We start from the raw sequence: 19,408 nt of genomic DNA on the forward strand, positions 1-19,408 counted from the left end.
AAAAATTGGGCATATCTCGTAATAAATTGAGGCCGGCGTCATGAAGTTGTGTCATATGATGTGGGTGACGATCCGGAACAATCATTTTAAGTTTGAATCAAATTCACATTATGTCTCGTGCGATACCAATTCAAATGCCAATTCGATTCCCACTGTTTTTGCTCTTTTTTTCATATTTATAACCGTTACACGGGTTTGCAGGGTAGCAAGATAAATACAAAAACTGATTAAAAATATGCTGCAAATATTCAGTGATGACGCAAAGGAATAAATTTATGTCTTTGACGAAATAAAGATTAAGTATGTAAGCTTCGCCTATATATATATCAAAGAATTTTCCTGTATTCCCTTAATATATGCATACAATTTTATAACTTTTCCGATGTGCGAATTGATACTATCAGCCGAACTGCGATTTGTCGCTATTCGAAAATGCAGAAAGCATCATTATTTCCGTTTAATTTGGAAGATATGATGACATATTATGTGCAATGCTCTTCCAAATGATGTGATTTATTTGTACTTGAGAGACTAGGCGGGACCCTATTTATCTACTCGTCCGTATGTTTTTACTCATGAACTGAATACACATAAAGGGCCCTTAATAGATAAGATGTATATCGAGATAAGATGTGGTGCGTTCGAGATGATATGTCGTGCGCATAAGATGATATGTCGATCGCACGAAATCAGATGTCGTGCGCTCGAGATAAGATGTCGGTCGCACGAGGTAAGATGTCGTGCGCACAAGGTAAGATGTCATTTTTCCGGCATAAAATATTTAACCTGAACTTTAAGCACTTATTTTATTGACACGTAACGCGTAATCGCCTTCTCAACACTTTTCATCAGAGTTTAGATAAGATAAAATCTAACTTCCATAAGGCATAACATTTTCTAACATTTGTAGTAGCTAATTATTAAATCTTTCCATCAAAATATGGTGTTGCAATGTTGAAACAAAAATGATTTTCATTTTTGTTTACAAATTGAAAATGTTAATATTTCTCAAAACCTTCCTCGTCATCTTTTGTAAAATAATCATTTTCCTGCAAAAGTTGAAAAAAAAAGCATCTACTTGTTAAACGTTTGAAGTTGCCTTGTCACTAGTGTAAATTATATTAACTTGTAATTTACCATACCCTGCGTATACAATGGTTGTCCATAATAGGACGTATTATTCACTAAAATTCCTGGTAGAAGGGTGGAATTCGTAAAATAACCCCAGCCCATTCCGTGAAAAGCAGAAACAAAATATCATATTTACAAAGATTTAGACATTTTCTATACTGTTTAAATATTCAGCGTATAGTATTCTTCAATAATTTTAACAAAATCTGTATAATGCCTCATTTAGCCAATGTCGGCGTAAAATTAAAATACGAAATGCATTTAAGATATAAATATAAATGCACACACGCACCTTGCAATTTAAAAAAAAAACGGCTACTGGAGATTCTCCATGGATGTCAAGCAATAAGATTTTAGATGTTTATTACATGCATAAATTTGTTAATTTAAAAGGCACATTAATTCAGATTTTGCGCCTTGTAAAACATCCACGAGGAAGTTTAAATAATATCAGGTCATGTTTCAAGTACATTGTGTAGATACGTGAATCAATACACCCACAAAATGGCTGCCGGTAACGATTTCACAAAATCTATCGCTGAAGGATCAGAGGAGATTTTCGACACGTGTTGTTCACCGTGTTCAGAATCCGGAAGGACAAAAGAAGCGGATAAATTCTGTGTTGACTGTGGATCATATTTCTGTGCTAAATGTCTGCTGGATCATAACAAATTCCCGGCGTTAAGATCGCACCAGATTTTAGACAAGTCCGGACAAGACAAACAAAAGGAAAACTACGAAACTGGAGTGAGCCTGCCGACAGAGCGATGTTCAATCCACCATGGAAAATTGGTTGATAAGTTCTGTAAAGATCATGACGAAGTGTGCTGTGCAGCTTGTATTGCTATAAAACACAGGTAAACAGCTGAGAACATAAATATATAACCCGTTTCGAAGGTCACATTTTTGTTAAATAAATGCTATAAAAAGATATTTTGAAAACAAAGAATGCAACCGAGATTAGGTGATGCTGAGCCTGTTCATGTCCGTTCATGAGAGGTAATGAAAAGTGCATCACCCCTCTGTACTGGCTTAAGAGGAATTCTATTAGTCTATTATTCTATTAAATAGATATTGAATGGACTCCATGATTCCAAATGACCAGAAAATATCCCAACACGTTCGCTATTGTTTTTGTCGAGTAATATTATCCTTTGCATTGATGGTAAAATGTAATTATTTGAACGCATTAGTGTGCAAAACCGAAGACAGGAACCGACAATGAATGATATATCAGTTAGGTAATTCAAGGTTCTGCAATGCAGTGAATTCGGCAATCCGATCGTCAAACGAATATCTATTTCGGACTAACATACATGGTACATACTAAATGTTCAAAGGCACTTTTGTACAGATGTTATATACTGGTTGGGAAGCAGTTTCCGGACAAGACCAATTTCGGACACTTGCAATATCCGCTTTATTTCGTTGTTATTCACGTGATTGTTTCATCTAGATCATTAAGATGTTTGTTCTTCATGTCTACAACAAACCACTATATTACAAGGCTGTATAATGTTGTGTTTTATCATGATACCTTACCTGTGTTTACAAAACAACTTTATGTCTTAACAGGGCATGAAGATAGCATTGCGCATGCGCTGTAGTTTACACTTGTCGAGGTATCAAGTGGGGAAAAAATAATTAAACTACATATTGATTGTCTGCTGATCACATGTGCTACTTTTAATTTCATGGTAATTGTTATATAAAATGCAGGTCTGTCAATTTTTGCACTAATTTTATTCTATATCTATTGGAATTATCAAGAATTCGTGTTAGACCAAATTCGAGGTTTTAATAGTCAATCTCGGTTTGATTTCGTACTAAGCTGCTATTGAACGACGGGTTATGTTTCGTGTGAATTTTTAAAGAGATTAATGATAAAACAATGTGTAAAAATAGTTTAATTACACATTTCGATATCAAAATAACAGCAAAACATCGTCAAAAATTTGTCCGGCTACTAGTTTACCTCAAGGGGAAAATAACTTCATTTAGTGACCCCATTTGAGGACCCATGGAACCCATATTTTACGTCACAACGCGATGGTGATTACAACATCGGATGCAGAAGGAGCTGAAGTTTGTGCAGTGTGGCCTTCATTTATGTCAAGTACTTTTTTTGGGAATAATGGAGCCGAAATATGAAAATGTGTCCGGGAAATGGTTCCCAACCAGTATAGATATTCATTTGAGAAGCATAACATATACTTCTAATGTGCATGACTTATTTCGAAGAGGAAGCATCAAACTTCGTTTTCAAAAATATGTCCTTTTCCCCGTTATGTTAATAATTATTGTGAAGCTTACACGGTCTCCCTAAATTCATAGTGTTAAATATTTAACAAAGCATACACATTAAATTATTTCTAAGTTTTGCAATATGAATGAAAAAAAATGTCTAAATTACGAAATGCTGCTTTATCTCAAATAAAGAACAAATATACCATTTTTTATTCCTCGTACTATCTAACCGGTATATTTTAGACAAACGGTTATAACAATCAAAGTATATAGACAGACAACACTGAGCTAAATATACGCAGAATCGTTATGATGGAAACTTTTATACATTTATTCTTCGTGAAAAAAATATTTTTGAGAAACTTGTAAGTGGCCTAATTATGACAGTAATGAAATTATAATATGGAAGAACAAATATGGTATGGCAAGACGTTTTACGGACGCCAAACAACACTTACAAACTGCAGTTGTATGGTTGATAAAATCTTTAGAATATTCTATGAAAGCCTTGTTCTTAAAGCCTTTCTTTAAAACGCACTAAACAAAATATTTATAACAACCGTGTTTGCCTTTGACACGTCTTTCGATCTAACAGTAAAATCGATGTTTATCAATTGCTAATTTCATTTTCAGGGCATGTGTAAATATAGACTATCTTACCGACATTTCAAAGGGTATAAAAGACAGTGCTGAGTACAAGGACACCAAACATTCACTTCAAAATATTCTATCCAAGATGAAACAGGAAAGAGAAGCAAGAAACAATAAACTGAATGATCTTGAGAAGCAAAAGAATAAGTTGTTAGAAGACGTAGACAGCTTCAAAGAAGAACTGATCAAGAGGATAAAAGAGCTTGCAGAAACTTCAAAGAAGCAAATACGTTCGAAGTATGAAGGATGTAAGAACGTCATACAGTCAGATTTAGATACTTTAGATACTGTTATTTCAACAACGACAACGAGTGAAAAGAAATTGTCCAGTAAAAACGAAGCGCAATTGTTTGTGAATATTAAAACGAGCAAAGTTTCAATAAAGGAGTGCGAAGCACTTTTGAGTGACATGTCAAAAGTTAGGACAAATGAAGAACTGAAGTTCACGTTAAATCAAGGCCTGAAGAAAACTCTGGATTCGCTGGGATGTGTAGTTGATGCTGAAGAAGATATTAAAGAATACAGAGCAACATTGTATGGAAAATTCAAGGTTGGTCCACAGCGCTGTGAAATAACTGGTATATGTACCATGGATGACGGAACATTCGTGATTGGCGATTGGACACATTCAAAACTAAAGAGACTGAACGAAAGCTTCACGGTCGAAGATCATATTCAGGTTGATGGGAGGCCGTATTCAGTATGCAGAACAGGTACAAACGAAGTCGCAACATTTCTAGATGGTAAGAATAAAATACAATTTGTGTCTTTGGGACAAAGAATGGAACTGAAAACAGCATTTAATATCGACAGTTCAGAAGTCGGAGTTTCCTATGATGTTTTACAAGGTTCCTTGTTGATTTGCGGCGGAAATCAAGTTTCTGTTTATACAAAATCAGGAGTATTGTTACAAGCATACAGTAAGGAAGAAACTGGTGACAAAATGTTCGTGTCAGCTAAACAATTGGCGTTTAATACACAAAATTTGTACATGTTCGTCACTGATGATAGTGATGGAAAAATTAAGGCTTTGGTCAAGGACGGTAAGACCATTTGGACATTCAGTGATCCCAAGTTACAAAGGCCATGGGGAGTGTGTGTCCTGCCGGGTGATATTATCTTGGCGAGTGGATTAGCTTCCAACAACGTTTTACAGATTGACAAAGATGGCAGAAAAATTGGAGAGTTGCTAGGAGCTTCAGAGCAGTTAAAGTATCCGTATGCTTTAGCTTTTGACAGAAAGAACTCTGGACTACTAATAGGAAGCAGTTCAAATAAAATACACGTGTACACATTATCTAGAATATAAGGTTTGTAATACCTACGCACAATCAAAACTAGTACATCATTGACCTTATGCTAATGAACACTGACTTCTTAGGATGGCAAACCATATTTCTGCAAAATATTATAGGCAGTTTTGTTTTCGACAAAATGAAGTTATTTAAAAATAGGAGTATAGGTCTAAGCAGGTTTAGCCAATTCGTCATATCATATCAAATGAAATCTGTAAAATGATCCTTCGGAAGCAAAGAATGCAACCAAGAAGAATAATAGCAGACTCGGTTTGATTGAAACAGTGGCATTTCATTCTCTTCTTCGAACTAGACACACTATTTTCTGATGTATAAACTTTTGATTATTTTCATCTAAAATGCAATAATTACAATATGATTTCGATGTGTAAATAACGACCATAACTGCATATATATCAGAATACACAAGTTATATTTGTCAATACTTTGTCTCTCCGAGTTTCTCTCATTTTTAAACATATGACATTATAGACACTGGTATTATTCTGGTATTATTCCTGCTCAAGTCTTTCTAAAGACCTAAGACAGACAGACAGACACAGATGAACTAAATTATACGCTCATTTTAAGACTGATAGACTTAATTCTTACAAGGGTTGGGGAACAAACGGTCTTTGATGAGCTTGCTGTCAAATAACTGGGAAATTAGTTGATCAACTTTGTATATAAATTTCAGCCATGTGTTACGCATTGTGCAGTAGGCTACACAGAAGTTAAATATGTATTTGTTTGTAAAATATGAATCCCTCCTCCGTGGTGGCTGCGCCCTCGTGAAATTATTACGCCCAACGCATAACCACCATCGTGCATAAATAGTATTAAAACACTCTTTTGCTATAAATTATTTAAGAAATAATATATCTCATTTAGTGATTCGTCGTTGAATAAATCATTGTTTGGAGTTCAGATGCGAAGGAATTATATCACGAGGACGCAGCCCGAGTGATATAATGATACGCATCTGAACGACAAACAATGATTTTATTCAAGAGCAAATCACTAAATGAGATATATTATTTCGATTCTAACATGTTACCAAGGACTTTAAAGTACATCCTTGACGGCATTCACTAAATATTTGCCCGTTTTCAATCGGTTTCTTTTCCAGCGCCGTTTGACGCCATGACGTAATAATTGTGACGTCAGAACAGTGATTTGTTGTATAATAATTCACTGTTTTCTGCCTTCTTTGTTTAATTGGAAAATGAATCGGATCGTGTTAGAAATCTTAATTAATGTAACGACGTTACGCACACGATGTGAAATTCAGGCGTCAGTGTATGGGAAAATATTGACGTTTCCGGTAACATTGTAACTTAACGGGGAATAGAAACGATTATGTAATATTCTAGTGAGTGAGTGAGTGAGTTGGGTTTTACGGCGAATCGACATAAAATGGTCATATATCGCCGAGAAGAAGTTTTATTGAAAACGCCAATTGTAAAGCATACCTTAAATCATTTATGTAAAAATGTAAAGCATATCTAAAATCATTTAATATGTAAAAATGTAAAGCACATTATGTAAAAATGTAAAACATATCTAAAATCATTTATGTAAAAATGTAAAGCATATCTAAAATCATTCATGTAAAAATGTATATACGTATGTGTTAAAATATCAGCTGCAAACATAATAATATTGCAAAAGATGTGAATAAAAATATGAAATGTCAGATTTTTTGATAAATTCTAACACGACTTGATTCATTTTCCTATTAAACAAAGAAGGCTGAAAGTTGTGTGTTATTTACAACAATTCACTGTTCTGACGTCACAATTATTACGTCATAGCGTCAAACGGCATAGCGGCGCGTTGAAAAGGAAACCAACAAAAACAGACAAATATTTTGACGGACGTCGTCAAGGATGTACTTAAAAATTCTTGATAACGTGATAGAATTAAATTGTTATATAAGCCTAATTCCTTCGCATCTGAACTCCAAGCAATGATTTTATTCAACGACAAACCACTGTATCAGATATATTATTAGAGTCTACATACCTAAAATTATTTTCCATTGAGTTTCAATGGACCGCGATCGTGCAGTATTTTTCCATATTGACGTGGAACGCTTTCATATCGGACGTGGAATGTTTTCTTAACGTTGTAATGGAAAGAATCACGTGACGTCCATGGTGTCCACGCACACGTTGCGACAACAAGTTTACGTCATTTTCGCAGAAAATATTAATGCGCGTCAGTTTGATTTGTTTATTACATTTTCGGAGAAATTCTTTTCGTATTTTCCTGTCCTTTCTTTCCGAACGATAATTTAGACATAAATTAATTATTTGATAGTAGGTATGTAATAAAAAGGTTATCAACTTTGTATGTGGATATATGCACTCTTTCTTTCGCAGATAATACTGCGCTCCTAAAGTCGCGCAATATTACCGCTGCAGAAATCGTGCATATTTCCACATACAAAGTTAATAACCTATACTTATTTCTAGCGTTCTAGGTAAGTACAAAGGTACGGGAAACGTCAATATTTTGCCATACATTGACAACTGAATTTCATATTGGGCGCGTGATGCAAGGTGAAGTGTATCAAACCATTAAATAAGTAAAAATGGGCATTATTCATTGAAAATTTCTGCAAGAGTAATGCACCACGAGTCATATTATGTGGCTAATAATGTGGAGTTTGAATCAAAATTGAGATAGAGCAGAAGGGCATCACAAATTGAACTTGTTGTGAACTTGAAATTCTAAGTTCTGTCTGTTTGTTTGTTTTAAGGTTTATCGCCGTTTTTTAACAGTCTTTCAGTTATGTAACGGCAAGCAGTAAATCTAACCAATGTTCCTGGATTCTGTTTCAGTACAAACCTGTTCTCCGCAAGTAACTGGCAACTTCCCCACATGAATCAGAGATGGAGGACGAATGATTTCAGACACAATGCCTTATATCAAGTCATCATTCACCCAGGGATCAGAATCACGACCCCACTAAATCTGCGCTCTCCCTATTAAACTAAGCAGGCGAGCCTTAGTTAAAAATCGGGCATAACTAACAACATATTTATGCTAACATTATGGACCTTGTGTCATATGATGTGGGATGATCTGGAATAACAAATTTACGTTTAAATCCGATTCATTTAGTAACAACAGAAATATGGCAAAAACAGCTTCAAAATTATACTGAAATTAGAAAATGCTTTTGCAGAAAAGCGCATGTCTCCCACAATGCATAGTCGTATAGACAAGAAGTAAATAGGGGACATGAGCGAAAGTCAAAGAGGGGTTGGCTGCAAGAGGGATCATCTACTTGGCATGTCCAGTCATCCCATTAAGTTTCAACATTCTGGGCCTAGTGGTTCTCAAGTTATCAATTGGAAACGGTTTCCCTGTTCAGGTCCCTGTGACCTTGACCTTTGATAGAGTGACCCCAAAATCAGAAGGGGTCATCATCTACTTGGCATTTCCATCCAACCCACTAAGTTTCAACATTCTCGGTCAAGTGGTACTCAAGTTATTGATTGAAAAGAATTGTCCTTGTTCAGTCCCCTGTGACCTTGACCTTGGATAGTGGCCCCAAAAACAGTAAGAGTCATCTACTCTGTAAGTCCTATCACCCTATGAAGTTTGAAGGTTCTAGGTAAATGGTTTTAAAGGGGTCATCTACTCTGCATGTCCAATCATCTTATGAAGTTTCAACATTCTGGGTCAAGTGGTTCTCAAGTTACTGACCGAAAATGGTTTTCCATGTTCAGGCCCCTGCGACCTTGACCTTTAACAGAATGACCCAAAAATCAAGAGGGATCATCTACTTGGCATGTCCAGTCATCCCATTAAGTTTCAACATTCTGGGCCTAGTGGTTCTCAAGTTATCAATTGGAAACGGTTTCCCTGTTCAGGTCCCTGTGACCTTGACCTTTGATAGAGTGACCCCAAAATCAGAAGGGGTCATCATCTACTTGGCATTTCCATCCAACCCACTAAGTTTCAACATTCTCGGTCAAGTGGTACTCAAGTTATTGATTGAAAAGAATTGTCCTTGTTCAGTCCCCTGTGACCTTGACCTTGGATAGTGGCCCCAAAAACAGTAAGAGTCATCTACTCTGTAAGTCCTATCACCCTATGAAGTTTGAAGGTTCTAGGTAAATGGTTTTAAAGGGGTCATCTACTCTGCATGTCCAATCATTCTATGAAGTTTCAACATGCTGGGTAAAGTGGGTCTCAAGTTATTGATTGGAAATGATTTTCCATGTTCAGGCCCTATGACCTTGACCTTTGATGGATTGACCCCAAAACAGTAGGAGTCATCTCCATAAGCCCTGCCACCGTATGAAGTTTGAAGGTTCTAGGTCAAATGGTTCTCCATTTATTAATTGGAAATGAAGTGTGACGGACGGACAGGGCAAACAATTATTCTAAACAAGAGCTCGTTGAACACGAAATGCACCCTCCCCCACCCCCTCAACTTGATGCATTCAGTAATTGCACAAGGAACAGAAATAATTTTGTCACTGTACACAAAAGTTCTACTGTTCTGGGTCAATGTGACCTTGATCTTTGATCTTTTGACCTCAAAATCAATAGGGATCGTCTGCTGGTCATGATCAACCTCCCTATAAAGTTTTGTGATCCTATGCCCAAGCGTTCTCGAGTTATCGTCTGCAAAATGGTTAAACTGTTCCGGGTCACTGTGGCCTTGACCTTTGGCCTACTGACCTAAAAATCAATAGGGGTCATTTGCATGTCATGACCAACCTCCCTATCAACTTTCATTCGTTCTCGAGTTATCATTCTGGTTTCATCCAGAAACCAGTGTTCCTGGATTCTGTACCAGTACAAACCTGTTCTCCGCAAGTAACTGCCAACTTCCCCACATAAATCAGAGGTGGAGGACTAATGATTTCAGACACAATGTCGTTTATCAAATAGTCACGGAGAACATACGCTTGTCACTGTGACCTTGACCTTTGACCAACTGACATCAATATCAATAGGGGTCATCTGCTGGTCCTGACCAACCTCCCTATCAATTTTCATGATCCTAGGAACAAGGGTTCTTGAAATATCATCCGGAAACCGTTAAACTGTTCCTGGTCACTGTGACCTTGACCTTTAACCTACTGACCTCAAAATCAATAGGGATCATCTGCTGGTCATGACCAACCGTCCTATCAACTTTCATGATCCTAGGCCCAAGCGTTCTTTAGCTATCATCCGGAAACCGTTTAACTGTTACGGGTCACTGTGACCTTGACCTTAAATCTACTGACCTCAAAATCAATAGGGGTCATCTGCTGGTCATTTCCAACCTCTCTATCAACTTTCATGATCCTAGACCCAAGTGTTCTTGAGTTATCATCTGGAAACCGTTTAACTGTTCCGACTCACTGTGACCTTTTCCTTTGACCTACTGACCTCAAAATCTATAGGGGTCATCTGCTTGTCATAAACAACCTCCTTATCAACTTTCATTCGTTCTCGAGTTATCATCTGGAAACGGACTGGTCTACCGACCGAACGACATACCGATTGACCAACATCTGCAAAACAATATACCCCTCCTTCGAAGGGGGGCATTATAAAAAAGGGTATAATTCATGAAAAATTGGTGCACGACTTAAATCCCTTGTCTCAAATTATGCGGGTGATGATGTGGAACAATTATTTCTAAGTTTTAATCAAATCCGTTCGATAATAACAGAGATAGAGTGAAAGTGCACCTGAAATTTTAAGCACAATTCTTGAATTATTTGTGCCACTGTTATAGTACGTTGTTCAAATGATGTGGGTGATGATGTGGAACAATAATTTTAAGTTTGAATCAAAATTTCACTTTTGTAATGACAGATATAGTGAAAATGCATCAAAATTAACCTAAAGTTTCATGTAAAAAGGGATATAATTCATGAAAAACTGGTGCCTCAGTTATGGACCTTGTGTCATATGATGTTGGTGATGATGAGGAACTACTGTTGTAAGTTTGAATCAAATCCATTAAGTAATAACCGAGATAGAGGGAAAGTACATCATAACTTTAAGCTGAAATTCTAAGCAAAAAGGGGGAAAATTAATAAAATATTGGTGCGAGTTATGCCCTTTGTGCCATATGATATGGGCGATGATGAGGAATAACTATTTCATGTTTGAAGCAAATCCATCATGTAATTACAGAGATAAAGTGCATCAAATGGAGTTCTTTATAGAAATAGTATACAGAGAATGGATCAAACATTCCTAAAAGCTTACTAAGCGCACTAGAGTAGTAGAGCTAAATGACTGGAATAAACTAAGAGCTGATCAAGCACAATGCCAGTGCACTTGACTATTTCGATGCTGGATAATGAAACAAGAGGGCCATGATGGCCCTATATCTCTCACCAGAGTTGATCAGGCTTACTGACCTAGTTTTTGATCCCACATGATCCAGTTTCGAACTTGACCTAGAGATCATCAAGATAAACATTTTGACTGAGTTTCAGAACGATTGGGTCACAACTGTGGCCTCTTATAGAATGTTAACAAGTTTTTCCTTTGATTTGACCGGGTGACCTAGTTTTTGACCCCACATGACCCACATTCGAACTTGACCTAGAGGTCATCAAGACATTCATGCTGACCAATTCTCACGAGTTTCAAACTTAAATCGTGGACTAGAGTGTTAACAAGATTCTCCTTTGATCTGGCCTACTGACCTAGTTTTTTACCCCACATGACCTAGTTTCAAACTTGACCTAGAGATCATCTATACAAACATTCTGACTAAGTTTCATAAAGATTGGGCTACAACTGTGGCCTCCAGAGTGTTAACAAGCTTTTCTTTGATTTAACCGCATGACCTAGTTTTTGACCTCACATGACCCAGATTCAAACTTGACCTTGAGGTCATCAAGACAAATATTCTGACCAACTCTCATGAGTTTCAAAATTAAACTGAGTGTTAAAAAGATTTTCCTTTGATCTGGCCTACTGACCTAGTTTTTGATCCCACATGACCCAGTTTCGAACTTGACCTAGAGATCATCAAGACAAACATTCTGACCAAGTTTCATAAAGGTGGCCTCTTCGAGTTCTTAACAAGGCAAATGTTGACGGATGACACACGACGGACTCCAACGGACGCCGGACAATGACCAGTCACAATAGCTTACCTTTTTCGTGCTCTGGTGAGCTAAAAAGGCCTTGTAATATATGATAGATGTGGGTACATGATGTGGAGCAATAGTTTGAATCAGATTCATTAAGTAATAACAGAGTGGCAGAGCATCAAAACTTTCACCCGTGATTCCAAGGATAAAATATTGGTGATAGCTATGGACTTTATGTCAGATGTGTGCGATGATGTGGAACAATTGTTGATGATAAGGAACAACTGTTCCAAATCTGAAGCAAATCCATTTTGTAATTACAGAGATTAAGTGGAAATGCATTTAACTTTACCCAAATCTAGATGAGGATGTGGATGCAATGGTAAGTAGGATGGCTCCCCATATACTTTATATAGTAGAACTAAAGGAAAGGTAGAAAGTATGGACCAGTCTTCAACCTGTCTGTGTACATGAATGGTGAAATCCTCGCCAGTAATCACGATTTCATTAAGAGCCTAGAAGTGACTGGTAATCAACCCTTATTATACTGGACACAACTGAGTCTGCCTTTGCAGCCAGTGTACATCATGATCAGCCTGCACATCTGTGCAGTCCAAAATTGGCGTGGCGTGAGTCCACTCCCTCTACAACGCCAGCTCGTTCGGGACTACAGTTTTGGGATTTGACATCGCAACAAAAACTCGCAAATATCAATAGATTTACTCCGGATCTCGGTTTACGTCTGTTATTTCCAACATGCATGCACACGCTACCATTCTGTAAATAGATGGCACAGTTTAGTACTGAAATATGTCAAAATAATAAACTCAAAAAAAAAACGAACACAAATTCAACCTTATTTTATAAATCCAATACATATTGACGTTAACATATTTGTCTTCAGTAAACAGTATCAGTTTGGCATGTCAATTCAAAGAAATATTTGATGTACTAAAGGTTAAACTTTAATAGTTTAGATAACAAATCAGGGATATATGTGTAATAATTTTGGGAAAACCCAGTTCCGGATTAAGACTTAGAATGCCTACCGAGTAAGTTGACAAATATTAACGAATGTCGTAACTATCATATGTTTTTGTCACTATTTTCGGCTCTCCTTAGTTCAGTCATTATAATAAATAACTACTTGAATATCAATGCATGTAAAATTCATTTTCGACTTTTATATAGATACAGTGCCCGGGCCACAATTCGAAACTATACTATGCTACATTATTAATCGGAATTCCCTACTTTCGTTTTAGTGACAGGACATCAAGGGAGATAAGAAAAAGATTCCTTCTCATGCATCTCCGCTTAGCTTAATAGGTAAAGCCGCGCGGTCGTGAGTTCGATCCCCGGGTAGAGCGTATGTTATCCATGATTATTTATTAAAAGTAATTGTGTTTGCAATTTTTTGTCCTCCATGATATCTGATTCATGTGGGGAAGTTATCATTTACTTGCGGAGAGCAGTTTTGCACTGGTACAAAATCCAAGAACACTGGTTAGGTTAATTGTATAACTGAAATACAAGTGAAAAAAGGAGCTAAACCCAAAACAAATAAACAAGAAAAAAAACTCTCTCTTTGTGTTTTTTATTTAACATTTTAACTTTTTTCTTTTATGGCATACATACAAATATGTTACACTTGTTTTGTTTGTATAATTCTACAGACCTGTTAAATAATAACAAAGCAGAATTAATATCTTTGAGATACATAAAACAATTCCATTTTTTCTCATTCATTTCTGTTTATAAAAGGTAAGGTTAATTATACGCTGTTACATAACTGAAATGCAATTAAAAAAGACGCTTAACTCAAAACAAATAAACAAGCAAAAATCTCTCTTGTTGAAAATATCTTCTATATCGTATACTGAATTAAATGATTTAGATAATTGATGGGATCACTGATTAATTTATTCAACAATCATATTTTTTCAGTAGGAGAATTGTCGGATTTGGGAGGGTGCTATTACCGTCACTTTCACTGCCTATACCGAAAAGTTAATTGGTGCTTGGGCATCTAGGACCATCCTTTCATCCATTGCATGCAAAAAATCTGGGTCCGAAATTTCGACCCAATACTGCTATTTTTCCTGACCCCCCTCGTAGGAGAATTGTCGGATTTGGGAGGGTCCTATTACCGTCATTTTCACTGCCTATATCGAAAATTTAAATTGGGTTTGGGCATCTAACCAACCCGGGCATCCATTGCATGCCAAAAATCGGGTCCGAAATTTCGCCCCAAAAAACTGCTATTTTTCCTGCCCCCCCTCGTAGGAGAATTGTCGGATTTCGGAGGGCCCTATTACCGTCACTTTCACTGCCTATATCAAAAAGTTAATTGGTGCTTGGCATAATTACAATCTGGAACAATGCGAATTTGCAAACTCGTGTCATCAGTCAGGGACACTTCATTGAACAAATTTGCGGGAAACAAAACAAGTTTTAGCAAGTCCGTGTCGGTGTTTTGATAGTCCTGTCTGTATTGAATGCAGCAACGTCTAAGTTATTTTAACCAAGATTTTTTTTGTGATGAAATTAGGGTAAAAACGAATTTTTAATTATTTTTTTTCCGATTAATCGACTTCCAAATTTGTGATCGATTAATCGGCTAAACGAACGATTAATCGAATAATCGTTCCCATTTCTAATAATTTCACGAATGAGCTCAATTACGGCACCGCTGAGGTACTGCTACTTTTCAGTGGAAAAGCTGTCAATATTGAACTCGGACGTGTGCACACACATATGTACTTATTCATACACTAACACTCACATTTCTACTCCAGTCTAAAACATAGTTCTCCTTTGTTTTTATGAAATGTTTATTCTCCCCTAAGAAATATCAAAACGAACAGAGACTACTTTTACTGACATATTTACGAGGAGTTTGGCAAAACTTATGGCCGATACTAACTGAATAGGGCTAAAACTTATAGTGTAAAAGACTGTATGACTTTGATACAAAAACTTTTAAATTTTTTAGGAGTTAGCGTATTTACCCTAGCTCTACATGCTGCAATGTGTTTGATTTGATGTTCTCAGATAAGAAACATTCACATCAAGTAGGAACGGTCAGTCAAGCTCACGGATTTCAGCGTCTTGAGCAATGATGATTACTGTGTGTGACATTTTTCTCAAAGCTTCCCTGGTTAGCCTGGGATGTCATGTATTAATTACATAGCTGTTTATACAAATTACCGAACCGTAACAGGTGCTACAGTCAACAAATTCATGACTGCTAAACTAGAAAATTAATCTTTGATTTTTTTCCTGATGTCATGCAATAAAGCACTTTCTAAATGGCGTCAGTCAATAATTAAAACTATCTTCTGGACCTCGGATGATAAATTTAATCCACCGCTGGCAGTCATCCAATAATAAAAGGGAAAATAGTTATGAAGGAATACTCTCTTTTTTCTTCTCTCGTAAGAGCCTAATGTAAGACTTTTTCTCCGTAGTCCTGCTCCGTGACCTTTCTATACGGTGTTACACGAGTAACATAGAAGACGGAAGTTTTTGCCCCGGGCGTTTTGGCCGGACGTTTCGGCCTAGGACGTTTTGGCCAGAAAATTTTTTTAGGTAGGATGTTTGGCCAAAAAAAATTATTTTCATTAATGCAAATTATGTCTGGACATTAATATGTTATCATATGTTACAGTATAATTGATCATTCTGTTTTTAAAAAAAGTAATTGTGAATAAAATTTATGTTCATAACTCTTTTGGCGTTTTGTAAATGGCAAATATTTCACATACACAAACACATACAAAGTGTATATGATTATATGTTTTCAATATAAAAATATTATAAAAAATAAAATAAAATCTACCATGAGTAAAGTTTTATTACATTTAATTTGTTCAGTTATACTATAACATTCTTTAGAATAATCTGCAGACCATATTTTGCACGATATGGAACCAAACTTATTTTTGGCCAAAGCGTCCTACCCCAAAAAACGCCTGGCCAAAACATCCTAGGCCGAAAGATCCTAGGCCGAAACGTACGCATCAAAACGTCCGCTGGCCAAAAGTCCTACATTCAGTACCCATCTAACCCGAATGAAACGTCCTGGCTTGGCTACTTCCACCTATACTCGTGGTTTCAAATAAATTCGCTTTAATTTGGGAAAAGTGGTGATTAAGACTTTAGCATTACCCAAAAATAAACCACCTCATTATGGTCTACCAACCTAGTGATGAAATGGGCAGTACAACTCAAAATGAGCTGCGCCATGAGAAAACCAACATAGTGGGTTTGCGACCAGCATGGATCCAGACCAGCCTGCGCATCCGCGCAGTCTGGTCAGGATCCATGCTGTTCGCTAAAGGTTTTGTCATTGCAATAGGGTTTGAAAGCGAACAGCATGGTTCTGACCAGACTGCGCGGATGCGCAGGCTGGTCTGGATCCATGCTGGTCGCAACCAAAATGTTTGGTTTTCTCATGGCACGGCTCAAATATGTTTTTCAAATGTTTGTGGTCTTGGAGCCCAGACAAATTAAAACGTATTATTACATACTCGCTTATATTTCCCGTTCAGTTACACTGGTACCGGAAACGTCAATATTTTTCCATACACTGACGCCTGAATTTCATATCGGGTGCGTGACGTAATTCAGTGTGTGTTATTGTTGCACTATTTTTTCCATTTAGTTTTAGTATTTTTCGATCTATTCAGGCTATTGAACATAAATTTTCGATATTTACGTAATATTTTATACGTATAGATGCGTATGTATAAAAAGGTTATTATCTTTGCATCGGGAAATTGCACTCGTTCTTCAGCGAAAGAATATTGCGTCTGAAGTCGCGCAATTATCGCTGAAGAACTCGTGCATATTTCCCGATACACAGCTAATAATCTATAAATATCATAACTCAGTCATATGAATATGGGGGGACTCCGAATGGTATATTGAGGTTTTCATGTCAGCTTTGAAGATAACATGGCTTAGAAGATACCTCTATTACAATACTAAATATTTTAATCTAGTGAAAGACATATACCCTTTGCTGGAAGATTTGACAACGTATGGAAATGATTTTTTTGAAAAATAAAATTACTACTTCAAAAACATGTTCTGGAAATATGTGTATAGGTTTCACACAAATGAGCTTACAATGCTCAAACAGCCCACCCGCTTAGCTCAGTAGGTAAGAGCGTTGGTCTACGGACCCCTGGGTCGCAAGTTCGATCCTCGGGGCGGGGCGTATGTTCTCCGTGCTATTTGCTAAACGACATTGTGTCCCGAAATCATTGTCCTCCACCTCTGATAAATTCATGTGGGGAAGTTGGCAGTTACTTGGAAGAACAGGTTTGTACTGGGACGAATCCAGGAACACTGGTTAGGTTTAAATGCCCGCCGTTAATGACTGAAATACTGTTGAAAAACGGCGTTAAGGAGGAACCACACTATAACTATTTTCAGAGCCCACGTTATTGACTGGTACCAACAAAAACTGGAAGATATTTCTGATTTAGATCTGTGTATATTTTTACGTTTAATGCATCAGTGACGTTTCCATGACGTTGCAAACATGACCACTTCGCGCACTTTTGACGTCAGATATACGGGGACAAAATCTGCCTTGAAATTATTATATGAAGGAACAAATGAAAACAAAAAAAACAGTAATTCTATTTTATAAATACATGCAATAGCAACGTCTATGTTGCAGAATCAATTAAGTTCGAAACGAAATTTCGTTTTATTGTACGTCAGCTGAAACTATAAATATATACCTTTATTGTCTTGCCCAATTAATATATTTTTGTTGTTTCAGGTGATTGAAATGGGATAGATCTGAGTCCGCTTAAGCCCGTGCTAGGGGGCGTGCTTGTCGGTTGTTGCACTTTTCGCTTCATAAATCAAACAGGGTATGCTATTATATTGCTGAGTTGCATTCGATGCTTCCAAACAATATTTTTGTTCTCTAAACAATCAAACGTGAAAGCATAGTTTCCTTTTTTTGTTTGTTTCAAAACAATGAAGATACTTATTATTTATGATACAGACATTAGTTTAGAAACCAAAACCATGCTCTAAAGTCTTAAACTTATACATGGTGTGTTATATGAATACAAAAAGTTACAGCTGTAGCCAGGCGAAGCGCATAATCTTTTTTTTTTTTTTTTTTTTTTTTTTAATTTTAGGTTGTAATTATGGTAACACATATTAAACTAGAAAAAAAAACAACAACAAACAAACCAAAAAAAACAACAAAACAACAACAACAACAACAACCAAAAGAAAAAAAAACCCTCAAAATGTCCCAGTTATGTTGTATCGCCACCATATACAAAATAGTTCACTGTAACATCAATCGGAGGCCTATCACATTTTCAATATTGTTTATAATTCAAAGAAAAATGAGAAAATTATGATTGTATGTTTGTACTTTTTTGAATTTTACTACTTAATCGAAAAAAAAAAAACATTTTAAAATTTTTAATACAATTAACCTTTTAAGTATGGCTATAATGTTATAGCATTATTGACACTTAAAATTATTATTAGAAATTCTTCAGTTCTCTTTAAAAAGACCCAAGTACTTGTGTGTAAATGTTTTATCCATTTCTCCAAAGATATAAGATAATACCATTTATATTATACAACATTCAGAACACGGGTGGTAGTAATAGGAACTCGTCAGATTTGAAAATATCTTAGAAGTTTTGCATTTTGTATCCAAAAAGTATTTTGCTGACTTTTTCCACTGTAAATTTCAGTCACGTCTGACAACAAAATATTTTTAAAATTCAATTTTACTTTATCAATTTAGTAAATTGATTGGTATTAATCTTTCAGACTGAGTTGATCTTATTTTATACATTATTCAACACAAAAGCAACATTCAATTTAACATGTTTGTTATCTTTCCAGAAATATATATTTTTTTTTCAAATTTGTAGCGTTACTAGATTTTAAAAATGAAAAATATATTTTTTTGCCAAACACTTAATATATAAAACAGTCCAGAATGATCTTGATCTTGTGTGT

At 36.2% G+C, this 19,408-nt stretch overlaps 1 protein-coding gene across 1 annotated transcript; it reads left to right on the top strand.

Moving 5' to 3' along the window:
* The first annotated feature begins 1,635 nt into the window (after nt 1–1,635).
* LOC123537752 (uncharacterized) lies at nt 1,636–6,002 on the top strand. The gene is made up of 2 exons (XM_053529654.1): nt 1,636–1,988; nt 4,012–6,002. The coding sequence occupies exons 1-2, from the start codon at nt 1,636–1,638 to the stop codon at nt 5,336–5,338; spliced, it is 1,680 nt and encodes a 559-aa protein (XP_053385629.1). The 3' UTR covers nt 5,339–6,002.
* Nucleotides 6,003–19,408: the final 13,406 nt, after the last annotated feature.

This window comes from Mercenaria mercenaria, chromosome 18 (genome assembly GCF_021730395.1).
Source record: "Mercenaria mercenaria strain notata chromosome 18, MADL_Memer_1, whole genome shotgun sequence".
NCBI lineage: Eukaryota > Metazoa > Mollusca > Bivalvia > Venerida > Veneridae > Mercenaria > Mercenaria mercenaria.